Genomic DNA, 12,849 nt, shown 5'->3' on the forward strand with positions numbered 1-12,849 from the left:
TGGCAACCAGCTGAGAGCCCGACACGTTAAAACCAATTAAATCGCAAAGCTGTTTAATTAAATCATTACAATCAAGAGCCACAAAGTCAACAATGGCATCAAGCACAACAAAGAAACAGTCTGTGGATCAATGTTGATCTTCAGGTCACTGATGACTTTAATAAAGGCAGTTTCTGTGCTTCTATTGGTTCTGAAACCTGATTCAGTTCAGGTGCTTCAGTTGTTTAGTTAAAAAAAAAAAAAAAATTTAACTATGAAATATTTTGCTTTGAAAGATAAGATCAGAAGTAGGTCTATAATTATTAATTGCCAATAAATCCAGCTATTTTTCTTCAGTAGTAGTGTGATTGCAACTCAAAAGAAGAAGAAAATAAATTTAAAAAACAAAAATCACCATATTTCATGGTGAGAAGTCTTGACGCGCTCATTCAGTCGGGAACCCGAGTATTTGTTTTGAAGGCCTCCACTGGATGAGACCAACAGCGTTTAAAAATATGACGACCATAACTCACCACTGACGTGAGCGCCATCTGGAAGCTGTAGATGCGAGCTAGACCAAAGTCGGCCAGTTTGATCTGTCCTCCGCTGGTGACCAGGATGTTTTGGGGTTTTAGGTCACGGTGAACCACGCGGTGCGAGTGCAGGAAGTCTAACCCCTGGAGCAGCTGGTACATCATATCCTGTAAAAGAGCCAAAGAGGGAAACAGAGGGGCAGCAAGGACATAAACTTAATATGAAGTTTAAAAATGGATGGTTTAATTATGAGACTAGTACAGCAACGGCACTATTGAACGCATACGGAGCAAAAAGGGCTGAGCGGATGGTCGTGGATGTTGATTACATTTGCAATATGATTACGTCTGACCTGTTGGATCGTCACTTCCGAAACAGTTCGTGCTAACTGTCTACACAAAGTCTAGGCTGCAAAACCTTGCACAGCTACAAAGATTTGAATCCATTTCTCCTTTGCCCTGAGCAACGAAAGGCCAGAGTGACAACAGCCTGCAGTGAAAAGCATTGTGGTACGGAGGGAGTTAACTAGAGGAGGCCTGCGTCTTTTCTCGTCGACTGTGGCAGATGTTTGATAACTGACACACACACACACACACACGCACACGATAGAGGCAGAAAGAGGCCCCTGCTTTGTACAAGCACAGATCTCTGTTACTCAGCAGCTGTCCTGCTAGATTTAATTGGCACTCGCTCGTTTTTTTTCCCCTCTTTTTTTTCTTTCAATGCCCCAAAGCTGACCTCAGAAAATAGCCATAGGCACCGCATCGCCCACGACACAAAGGGGAAGGTAAACTGGCATGAGCAGGAATGAACAAAGCAAGCTAAGACTTGTTCTTTTCAAATAGGAATACTCTCAAACAGGTGCCACACCTGTAAACAAAAAAACAAGTCATTCCAAGGGATTGTGATCAGGTAGTTTTGGCAAAGGCTGTTTAAGTAAATAAAAGTCGAGGGAGTGGTATTTCAGGTTGAATCCTAAGACCAACTTAAAAGTGTGTGTGCATGTTTCTTTTTTTAGCCTCGCTTACATGTAGCACACAGCAGAAGAGCTTCAGGCACCTTCTCTGCTGAAAATACTTCATTTGGTTTAGGTGAGATGGGGGCAACACCTGAGTAGACCCATTTGTTCTGGACAATTACCTGGTCCGTGCTCAAGCGGGCATTAAGCAGACTTCGTATAAAGGGAGCTGCAAGTTCAAGTCTGTTTAGCGAAAAGACAGAACGATCCCCACGGTTGTGCTCTTGGATCTCCGATCGGGTACCCTCTAGAAATAGCCAAGGTTTGCGATCCATGTTTGAACACCCCTTTCTACAGCACCCATACTCCCTCCTACTCACAAGACACCCCCCCCCCCCCCCCAAAAAAAAAACAACCCAAAAAGCACTCCGCCAAGACCTCACAAGTGACATGGACCTGAGCCCGCAGCTCTATTCAGTGGCCGACCAGCTGGTGAGTGAGTCAAAGGGGTCTGCACACTGAAGCAGAAAACATTAGCGAGCAGTGTGGGGCTGGCTGCTGTGCGGGCCACAGAGGAGGAGACAGGGCACCCTGCTCACAATACTGTGCAGATGGGGAGTGATGTGAGTGTGTGTGTTTGTATACACAAACTAACAATGTTCCCCCTGGCTTGGTGCAAGTATGAGCGCATCCATTTCCAAATCCCGGTGTATGTGTGTGTGTGTGTGCACCTCGGTCTGTGTGAGGGTGCATCAGTGTGTGGGTGCCCTCTGACCAAGGACAGGCAGGATGTATAAACAGACCTTCCTTTCTACATCTCCATTGAGCCATGACCTCCCGAGGAGGGCAGCAGACAGACAGGACCATAGGACAGAGGCAGGCAGTTGGTTATTTTGTGTCTGTGTGTGTATATACAGGGTGGGGGGGGGGGGGGGGGGGGGCTGACACAATAGCACGGCCCCCCCACCCATCAGTTCCTCTGTGCTTTAAATAGCCATTTCACCATGCTTCCTTTCAACAGCATTTCCTAGTAAATACTAATTATCTCACAAGTGTGACCTTTGGACAAACACATAAACAGTCTTGGCCTCCGCGGCCTGAGTGTCATCTTCTCTGCACTATCAGGTAGAGTCACAGCTGAGTAATGCAAAATATTTCAGCTACGTTCTACATGGTCAATATAACCACTGACAGCAGGCAAACATTAAGTTTATGCATACAAAAATATCGTTTATAACTTCTTAAAAATATAAAGGCCACTTGTGGCACAAAGCGATCCACCTCCCTCAAAGCTGATTCCAGCTGCAGAGAGATAAAAGTGGCTCACACAACTGTCTTCAGCTGGCAAAGCTTCAAAATAAAAAGCTCCACAAACAACTTGGCCAGGAGGAAATAAATAAATTAAATAAATAAATAAATCACACAAAAAAAAGCAACAGATCTGACCCTGAAAAAAAGAAAAAAGAAAAGAAAAAGAGGTCCAGGGAGGGAGGGAAAAAAAGTAGTCAGCCCATGCAAAAAGCAGTCAAAAACATGGCTTTCTGAGTGCGCCTCCTTTTCTAATGCAAATGTAGCAGAGGCAGCCATATTGTTTATTGTAGCCAGGCACAATATGGGACATCTGCCGGTTAGCGTTAGTGTAATTCCCTCCCCATGCTTCATTAACCTCTCTTCTCCCCCTTCTTCGTGGACCCACAGAATAGAGTTGTGGAAGCTTGGATGATGGTGGCGGAGGAGGGTGGGCGAGCCCCAAGCGGTGGCCCGGCTGACGAGCGCTGAGGTTGGGGCAACCTGGCTGCTTGATGTCCTTCCAGCTCATTTGATTCCTGGAGGAGGGCCCCTTGCATCAATGACCATGTGGTGGGTCTCGAGCCTGAGTGGGTGGTGTTGGGCGGAGGGCTGAAGTGGACAGGCTAGGTCAGGGTGGGGTGCTTCGTGCTGCGGTAAGACCGACTTTGAGAAAAACTATGCCTCTCCTTTCGGAGTTTAGGGCCACTGGTTGAAGGTAAATGTTTTTTCACGGTTAAAGGTGGACACGTTCACACTCAAGGGTAACTGCCATTTAATCAGATGGGCACCGGTGACACACGTTTGGACTGGGATTCAAAATCTGGAGTTGTTTTGGGGGGAGGGGATCCCCTTCGAGTTACTGTGGAGTGTCCACTGTCCCAGCAATAACACGGGATGGTGCCTGGCTGCCTCTGTAGCATTGTCGCTGTCCTTTTGTTCCTTGAGGCCTCAGCTGTTAGGAGAAAGCAGAGCCTGGGAGGGGGCTTAAGGGGTGGCCACATTGTTCAGAGCCCCAAAACGCCTCCTCAAACTTTTCCAACGTCAGATATGTCCAAGCATGGATAGCGTAGATGGTTGGACGGGTTGACATCTTATAAAACTGGCAATCCCACAAGTAAGCCTACTTCAAGTATTGTCAGGCCAGGTTTGCAGAGTTAAGAAAGCTGGCCGAAATGTAACTTCTCTGTCTTCTTTCCTTTCCAGTACAAACCACTTCCTCATCTTTTCTTGAATACTGAGCACAACAACACAGGCTTCTTAGTGGAGGTATGTACCAGTGTCCAGATGTTTCAACACGGCTTCAAATGTGAACAGACCGTTGACACATCTTCACACGTGGTCTGAGACTAAAAGAGGGGAGCGCTTGTTCACTACAGTCGTATTCAGTGCAGTAGCCTCTACACTGCCACAGAAAGAATCTGAGTCATTCGGGGTTTATGATCAGTCCTTTCGTTGATTAATTCGTTGAGTCCTATGCGACAAGTGGTCAGAGATCTGCAACCATTGGTTCGGCCATTTAACAAGACAAATAAGCAACAATCTTTTGATAAAACTGCACATTTTTACTCCATCCACTGGCACTACAATTATTAAGGAGTTGTTTTTAAATTAAATTAGCTAAATTCTAACCGAGAAAAGGACCTTTCTTCCCACCCTTTACTTCCATTAAATCCCCTTGGGCTATGTCCTTATTTTCAGTTTATTAAAAAAAATAAAATATAATTAGTTAATACAGCTTCATGGGACTCAAAACAACTGACTAGCTAATAAGGATTAACCTTCTGCTGAAACGGACTCAAAAACTGAAAGTAGCTATACATAATGATTGTGAAAATTTCTGAAGCGTCGAGTTTCCAGAAAAACGCTGCAGTATTATAATATCTGCTGCAGACGTGATCGGCGCACACATCACAGAAACCACAGTCTGTATCAACTTCGGCAAAAGTCATGGGAAAGCCTCAGGTGTGATCTACCCGACTCGTCTACGCTTGCACTGCATCCCACTGACGGCGCGGCTCGACACAAAGCTTTCACAAGCGAACCCAGGCCCGGGGTGATGATCAGCGGTTGCCGTAGCACCCGAACCTCTACGTTTCAAATTTGACACTTCAAACTCTCGAGGCTCCTCTGTCTAAAAAAAAAAAAAAGAGATATACCTTTCCAATATTATTCATGACACATCAACTGACCTTGGGGTGAAACCCGATAAAGATCTTTTTTTTTTCTTTTTAAATGTTTCCCACACGAACTCCACTTTAAAAAAAAAAAAAAAACAGAGGAAAGGAGCTACTTCCGACCTTTTGGCAAAGTGTAACTGGATGCTCAGTGGATTTATTTAACAAATTTCCCTATTCAACAACTTTTAGCACACAACTTAGAGGGCTCTGTTTTCAAAGACACACATGGAAGATTTTTAAAACTGGCTCTGTGTCTGTAATATTGTGTAAAGTCGGAGAGAAGGGTGAAAATAGAGAAGGCAGGGATCCTTTAATTTGGAGCCCATCTGCCACATGTGCTGCCCCTCAGAGTGCCCCAGTAACTCTGATGTTGGAGGGAACTGCCCTGCCTTCTGGGTCTCTGGCCAAGAAAACCCACTCAGAACCATAGAAACATGGCTGTGTTCAACCAATGCTACAGCCGCAGGAGATTAACCAGGCGCTTCCTATATACACTTCAAACAGAAATAATATTTAAAATAAGCCTCCTTGGGTTTTTTTTTATTGGAATATTGTGCAATAGGCAAGCACACACACATTTATAGTGATCATTAAAATGGAAAAAAACAAAACAAACTGCATTTACATTCCACTGTAAACCTAAATTAGAACGACAGCGGTTACCTTGATGGTCTCAGGCGGTACTCCAGGGTCAGGAGCCTTTTCCAGGTAGGTGGTCAGGTCCTGATCTACATGCTCAAAGACCAGAGTGAGTTTGGTTTCTCGGTCAGTCCGAGAGACTGTGCACACATCAAACAACCTAGGATAGGAGAACAGATGGACCAGATCAATACAACTGATTGAACGGGGGTGCACTAGGCTAAGCTCACTGCTGCTACACAAGGTAAGAGTACATCTACACAACATCAAATATTGCCCACAGGCTCTTATTACTATATAGACTATAATTAATCACCTTCTATAACAGACTGTAATTTAAGATTTCAGATTCTTATGCCCCATCAGTGAAGTAGGTAGGGTACTGCATTTGTTTTAGAGTATGAACACAACAATATATTATTAATATTGTAATATAGTATTTTAAATAAGAAGTTTATGATACCAGACAACGGTGTAACTAAAGATATTATCAGCAGTGTTGGGGAGTAACGGAATACATTAACTCCTCTCTCTGTCTCTCGCTAGCAAAGTTGACCCAGACAACAAAGTAAAGCTAGTTTTTGGCTACGAGCCCGACACTGACCCGACGTATTAACTTTACTACGGTTTGGAGCCGCAGACCTGTTTTATATACGCGGGAAACAGTTTTCTATACAAGATGGCTGCAAAAAGTGCAGCTTTACCTAATGTCCACCCTACTGTTAGTCATTTTATATTAAGATTTAAAATCTAGTTGGTATTGGTATGGCAAGTATCCTTCAGTAATGGTAATAAATCACACAGCAATAGTACATTCATGTAGTTGTAAAAAGCATGATAATATATTATGTAATCCAAAGTATTCAGAATACGTTACTCTCATTGAGTAACGTAACGGAATACGTTACAAAATGCTTTCTGGGGCATGTATTCTGTAATCTGTAGTGGAATACATTTTAAAAGTAACCTTCCCAACACCTATTATCAGTAACCGATCAGGGTCATTATGATAGCTAAATGTCAGTGTGTTTCCTGCTATGACAAGTGCTAATGCAAAAGCACAACCAGTTTTCTTAAATAGATAAAAAGATAATAATTAAAATGTATTAACAACCTAGCTTTGAATAAAAATGTTCCTCATATTAAAACCAAGAAATGAATCTGTATCTACCACCATCGCCAAGTTTTAAAGAACGGGACTGCTCATGTTTTCCACTGTGTTTCATGACCTTTTCTTTTAACAACACTCAGTTGTTTTACTTTTGAAATTAAAAGGTTTTTTCCATTCTCGCTCGATGCAGAAATTGGCCTGATCAACACTTCCAGGTGTTCTTTGTCATATTTATTTCACTCAATAATGTGCCAGATGTTTTAAGTGGGTGACAGGTCTGGGCTGCATGGAAGCCAGTTTAGCACCTGGTCTCTTTCACTGAGCCACGCTGTTGTAATATGCGTAGAATGTGGTTTGTCATCATCTTGCTGAAATCAGTAGGGGTGTAACAATACTTCAAAACCACAGGTTGGTTCATACCTTGTCATTTTTGTGCCTTAAGACACAGGATCGTCCTGTTTTTGTCTTTTGAGATGGTTTAAAACACCCCTATGAAAAAAAATCCTCCAATAAAACCATCATAAAAGCTGGGATATGAACTCATAAATCTGGACCCCCGATTTATCCTATGGGACGATAACAACATCTCCAGCTACGGCCACTGCTTTTTTGCAAGCCTTTTAAAACTTTAAGACTATTGAGCCTTAAACACGAGCGCCTTGGTTTCCCAAGGCGACCAACTAAGGCCAAGCATCCAAATTATGTCAGTAGACCTGCCAAGGAAGGCTTTGATGAAAAGCTGGAAAGGAAAAAAAAAAAAAACTATCCAGTGTGTCCTCTTCAAAGAGCACGGGACTACAAGCAGCATTCCTCAACCAGCACTATGACAACTCCTGACACGCTATGGGATGTCTAGTGGAGCCTGCATGCAAAGGCAGCATCTTTCATCGTGACAACATAGAAGACGAAAAGCGCCTTGATGGATCTCCACCGAGCACATGTTGCATTGTCATTAAGGGGGTTAATATATGCAAGAGAGCAAAAACTAAACCATTATTTTCTTTCTCTTCTTCAGTCTACGATATAGTTTTTTTAGCAAAAAAAAAAAGTTTAAATTAACAGGTTAAAGTTACATTTTAAGTGTTGCTTGTTTAAAAGATATTTTGAGTTATCCTAATATTCAGAGTTTATTTTAACTTTGAGTTGTCCTAATGGACAAGTATAAAATTATTACAAGCCCTAATTACACTCAAAGTTTGGAAGTTTGCATTAGTTATGAAGACGGAAACTAAAAAGTAAACATTTTCCTCAAAAACTAATTTAGTCCTGTGGAGGAAAAAGTTTTGACTTAAGCTGCCAAAAAACTGGAGATAAAAAAATAATGAAATAAGAAAAGCTCACTGGCTTCATTCATGATCGTTGCTGTACTCGTTATATTCATGAGGTACCGTATTAATCCAGTGTGAAAACATCTTACACTTTAATGCAGGCACTCATTTAACTTACCTACAGTTGTAAAAGCACAGAAAAGAAATAACTAAATCTCCCTGGAAACTTGTTTACTCCTCAGAGAGGCATCATTTGTCCTTGCCAACAACCTGGTAATCAATGGGTTTGGTCATGCTGGAGTCAGAGGAGTGAGTGAGAGGCGATTCATTCAAGGTATTAGTACTGTGCATGATGTCAGAGAATAGAAGGCGCCCTCCTTCTGAAGCACTGGGGTTAAACGCCCCTCACAGCTCGATTGTTGGCCTACAATGGAGGCTTTTAGCAGACACTGAACATATGGAATGAATAATGGGCCTCATTACAAACATCCAGGGGTTGCCTGGAGTCACACAGAAGGCCCACAATGCACTTTTCCTGGCCCTGTGCTGCTTGGCTATGCTAGTTGGCTAAACTCAAGGGTAGAGGAGTTTCTCTGATGCTTTAAAGAGCTGCTGGTTTACGTGCTTTAACAAACAAATGTTGCTGCATAATATGGAAAGCGTCTAGTGAAGCAAAGTGTATCCATCCATAAATATAACTGACCAAAGATCGTTTTAATACTTGCTTACATGTCCGTCTTCCAGTAAGGACAAACCCCCACTGTGGACCCATTAAGCGAAAGCCACAACCATTATCCTCCATTATTCATTGATACGTTGGGGAATTATTGTTAGAGTCACAAGGGCACAAGCCATGCCTCTAAAACATCCATTTAGAGCTTCCCCTTCAATCCCAAAGCACTCGATATTCAGACTAAAACAAGCACAAGGTCAGACCTTGGCTTGTGCCAGCATGTGACGCAGTATCAGAGTCCTGCTCTCTCAGTGAAAAGTCATTACAAAAACCAAAAGAAAATGGCATCTGTGTGCAAAACAGTCAGAAGGAAAACTAGAAAAATATAGCTTCTTTTGTTTTTAAATATGCAGTATTGCCAACTGGCATTGATCGTGCCAAGTGTCATACTGGAGGCCATTTGGATAGGATAGAACAGTACTGATGGGCACATGAGTTTAACTACAGAGACAGTTATGGAAACGCCAGCATATGATCTCACTAAATCAACATGGGAACAGCTTTAATGTGCGTTCACATTGATCCTACAAGTCTTAGAAACTGTACTGGGGGGATGGACACCATTCTTCTGAAAGACCTGGTGTTGTGATGATGATTATGAAGACCAGGCAAAAATCTCCAAAAGGTGTTTAGTTGGGCAAAAAGCCCAAACCCTTGGTGATCCCTGGAACCCTGCAGACAAGGGTCATCCTGGAAGGGATCACTGCCATGCTACAGAAATCACACCGAGAGAAAGTTGGTCTTTAAGGTTGATTTGTGGTCAAATTTCACTCCAAGAAGCCATGTCTCACTTATCAAATACAAACCAGTGGCTGTGGATATATCGATTTAACGAAGGATTTATACTCTGCTGTTTAAGTAATCAGTAATAGACCGTTTGTGCTTAGTCACCTAAGGAAGAGTGGCTCATCGTTTTTTCCTGGCATATCACATTACATGCATAATTCATTAAATGTGCAATGTAGACCACAATTTCCAACCATATTAACTACTGTTCATCTAGATTTAAATGCAGGCTTGCCAACTGAGGAGTCTTTCTGATGTATTTGCAATCAGTAGCCCTACAATGAAATTGTTCAAAGTCGCTTAGATCTTTTTATCTTCTTGATGCAGAATCATAATCAGCATTACCACGCATGCCAGAACATGGCGGGATGTTTATTTGATTGTTAACTGTAAAATTCAAAACATTTGCTCTTAAACTTTTTTATTTATTTCATGCTTTTATTTTGTTTGTCACATTTCTGTAGGCTCTCTAGATCAAATGTATCTCGCTGGTTGGAAAATCATGTATACCCATTTAAAAAAAACAAAAACTGAGTACATACCACATAGCACAGACCATTTTAAAGACTTCGTCCAATGAAAATCGTTACATGCACACGTGTTAACATGTGATTATGGTGTTGTTGACTACTCCCCTTTCGTCATGAGTGCATAAGCAGTCAACGGCATGGCTGCGCAGGCTTGCCAGTTTCAAACACGTGGATTCAGATTGCCAGGGTTTCACATACCTAACAGAGTCATCTTAAATAGGAAAATTAAGCGTTTCTGTTTAGCTTCTGTTGTAACAGTTAAAGAAAAAAAAAAGGTAACTGCTGTTTAAGCAAAACAATTGACTGAGAAATGTTACAACAATCCTCACCTAGTAGGCAACGTAATGTCACATGGAAACTTAAAGGTTTCACTGAATGCAATGTCTTGTATCAAGTAATCCTGGGATGAGAAATATTTTGAGTGTTCTTAAGAGTATGGATTTCTAAGCAGGTAATTTCAGTTTTGTTTTGTCTTTTTGAAGATATCAGTATTTTTATAAATATTCCAAAATGTGAAAGGAGGTCCGAATGTTGAACGGCTACATTGTATGTCCGATGGAACCTCACATGTCTTCACCATTCCTAATATCAAAGGGATCTTGACCAAGCACCCCTAAACACATAAGCATGCAGGTCTCGCTTCATTCTGCAAGTCAGCGATAATAGAGGCTAGGGTAGTGGAAAACCACCGCTTCCGAAGGATGCTGCTGCATCTTATCTATAGATGAAGATTTGCACACATGAAATATGCATGAGGTGACAAATGTGACTGGTGCCAACCAATCAAGATAAACCGGGGCGGGCTTTTGAACTAAACAGGAAGTTGAGAATGCACAGGTGTGCGCCTAAAACCTGCTGATAGTGACAGCCTCCAGTGTGTTGTTGTGGAGCCTGTGTTGCCTGCAGGAAACTAAAAGGGCCACCAGCTTCAGACAAGTCTGCAAGCAGGCTTTGCCACCAAAGGTCATATGAGCCATCACAGTTGCCACAAGAGACCATCAAAAAGGAAGTAATGTATACTTAGTCTCATATGCATATTTCTTTCACCTCCACCACCACGATCCCCCCACCCCTCCCCTCCATCCTATCTCTTAAACATAAAGCAGGTTGGTTCCCCACCTCCGCTCACCCCTCACTTACCTGACAACATTGGGGTGCTCAAAGGCTTCAAGCTGCCTCAGCACCGCCACCTCGCGGATGGTGGAGAGCGGCATGCCTTCTTCCTCCGTCTGGACACGAACTCTTTTTAGGGCAACAAAGCGTCCCCCGTTCTTCAAATCTCTCGCCTTGTACACTTTCCCGTAGGCGCCTTCTCCAATCTCGGCCACAGGCTCATACTGAGTACCAACACTTTCTTTGTCCATTTTTGCTGAATTTCCCCCCCCCCCCCCTTCTTCTTCTTCTCTTGTTGAAAATATTGCGGGGAATCCCGGGCGAGGATGACGAGCCAGACTCTCTTACAAAGGCATTTTCAGAGAAAAAAGTTGGCACATGCAATGCCTAGATGACAGGGAGACACAGATGGGGGAAGACACCATCTTTGTCAGATTTGGTCAAAGAGTGCTCCAGGTAGGCAATAAAAAGACTGTCATGATGTTTTATTCCGACTATCAAAATGAAAAAAAAAAAAGAAAAGAACCGCTGCGTCCCAAGTTCCACTCCTCCTCCTATTACGCACTGCAGCTCATGTCCTCCTACCTCTAACATAAAACTAATGTGAAAAATAATTAAAATTAATCCCAGTTAACCCCTTTCAAGGCTTGCTTTGCATCCAATAATTTGTCTCGTGCAATCAATAATTCACCCCGCATGCGGTGTTGCTCATGTAATCTTCGCACGAGCTGTCTCGGGTTTGTTTTTTTAATTATTTGTTATCACAACATGCAAAAATGACCATATATTTCTTCGTTTTACGCCAGCAACAAGATCAAACTAGCAGCCCTCCCTGTGCTGGTTTGTCAAAGTTTCTCTTTGAGGACACCCAAACTTGCGAGCACGTGGCTGCATTGTCTGAACTTCCTACAGCAACAATCCATTTAAAACCCCTTAAATGTCGCTTTCCGAGCCCGAAACGGTTCGAAATGTGTGAAACGACACCGCATCCGAGTTTCAAGTGTGTTTTCATTAGCCTGGGTGGCTTTCCCGAATTTTTTTCCAATTTATTTTGTGCGTGGACGCAAAGTGTGCCAAATAATGGCTTACATTCTAATAAATCGGGGAATTGATCATGTCACCGTTTAAAACCTCATTGGGTTGCAAAGCAAGCATTGTCAGGCTCATAAAGACACTTTGTTTTGCACAAATATCTGCATAAATATGCCCACTTTCAGCGTTTACCTTGTTTTATGTTGTCAATACAACGTCGCAACGTCGGCATGCCCGGTATAACGCTGAGGACGCTTTCGTGTGTCGGATAAAAACTGCTCCGTCAAATGCATCCCTGTCCACTTTCCTCCATGCCGGGGCCACACAGGTAGTTGACGGTGCAGGCTCTAACCCCCCATCCCCTCAGACTACACCAGCCCAGGCAGACACCAAAATCGAGCGGAGGAGGAGGTGGCGGCGGTGGTGGTGGGCCGTACGCAAACTTGCGCGCACACACTCTCACTTCAAGTTTGTGTGTGGAGGGGAGGGGGTGTATGATTGGGAAGGGGGGGGGGGGGTCATAGGACAAAGGCAAACGCGTGATATAGCCCTCCAGAACCACGCTCTTCTTTGGATTTTCTCCTTTCTTTCTTTCTTCGTTTTTTTTCTTCTTCCATATATCCGCGGATAGGCCTATGCAACTGCAGCCTCGCTCGCCTTGTGTGAGCTCCGTCTCTGCCTGGCTTTCCCACGCCGGCT

General features: G+C 43.1%; 1 protein-coding gene across 1 annotated transcript in view; it reads right to left on the reverse strand.

Annotated features, from left to right (window-relative positions):
* Positions 1-12,611, reverse strand: part of cdk6 (cyclin dependent kinase 6) — a 38,775-nt gene extending 26,164 nt beyond the window's left edge. Inside the window, exons 1-4 of the mRNA XM_026155989.2 lie at positions 12,343-12,611; positions 11,146-11,505; positions 5,602-5,737; positions 513-680 (exon numbers count right to left, since the gene is read on the reverse strand). Of these exons, the coding sequence (XP_026011774.1) occupies positions 513-680; positions 5,602-5,737; positions 11,146-11,369 (528 nt within the window). The 5' untranslated portion in view covers positions 11,370-11,505; positions 12,343-12,611. The remainder of the gene's footprint in view (positions 1-512; positions 681-5,601; positions 5,738-11,145; positions 11,506-12,342) is intronic.
* Between the last annotated feature and the right edge of the window lie 238 nt (positions 12,612-12,849).

Source organism: Astatotilapia calliptera, chromosome 22, assembly GCF_964374335.1.
Source record: "Astatotilapia calliptera chromosome 22, fAstCal68.1, whole genome shotgun sequence".
NCBI lineage: Eukaryota > Metazoa > Chordata > Actinopteri > Cichliformes > Cichlidae > Astatotilapia > Astatotilapia calliptera.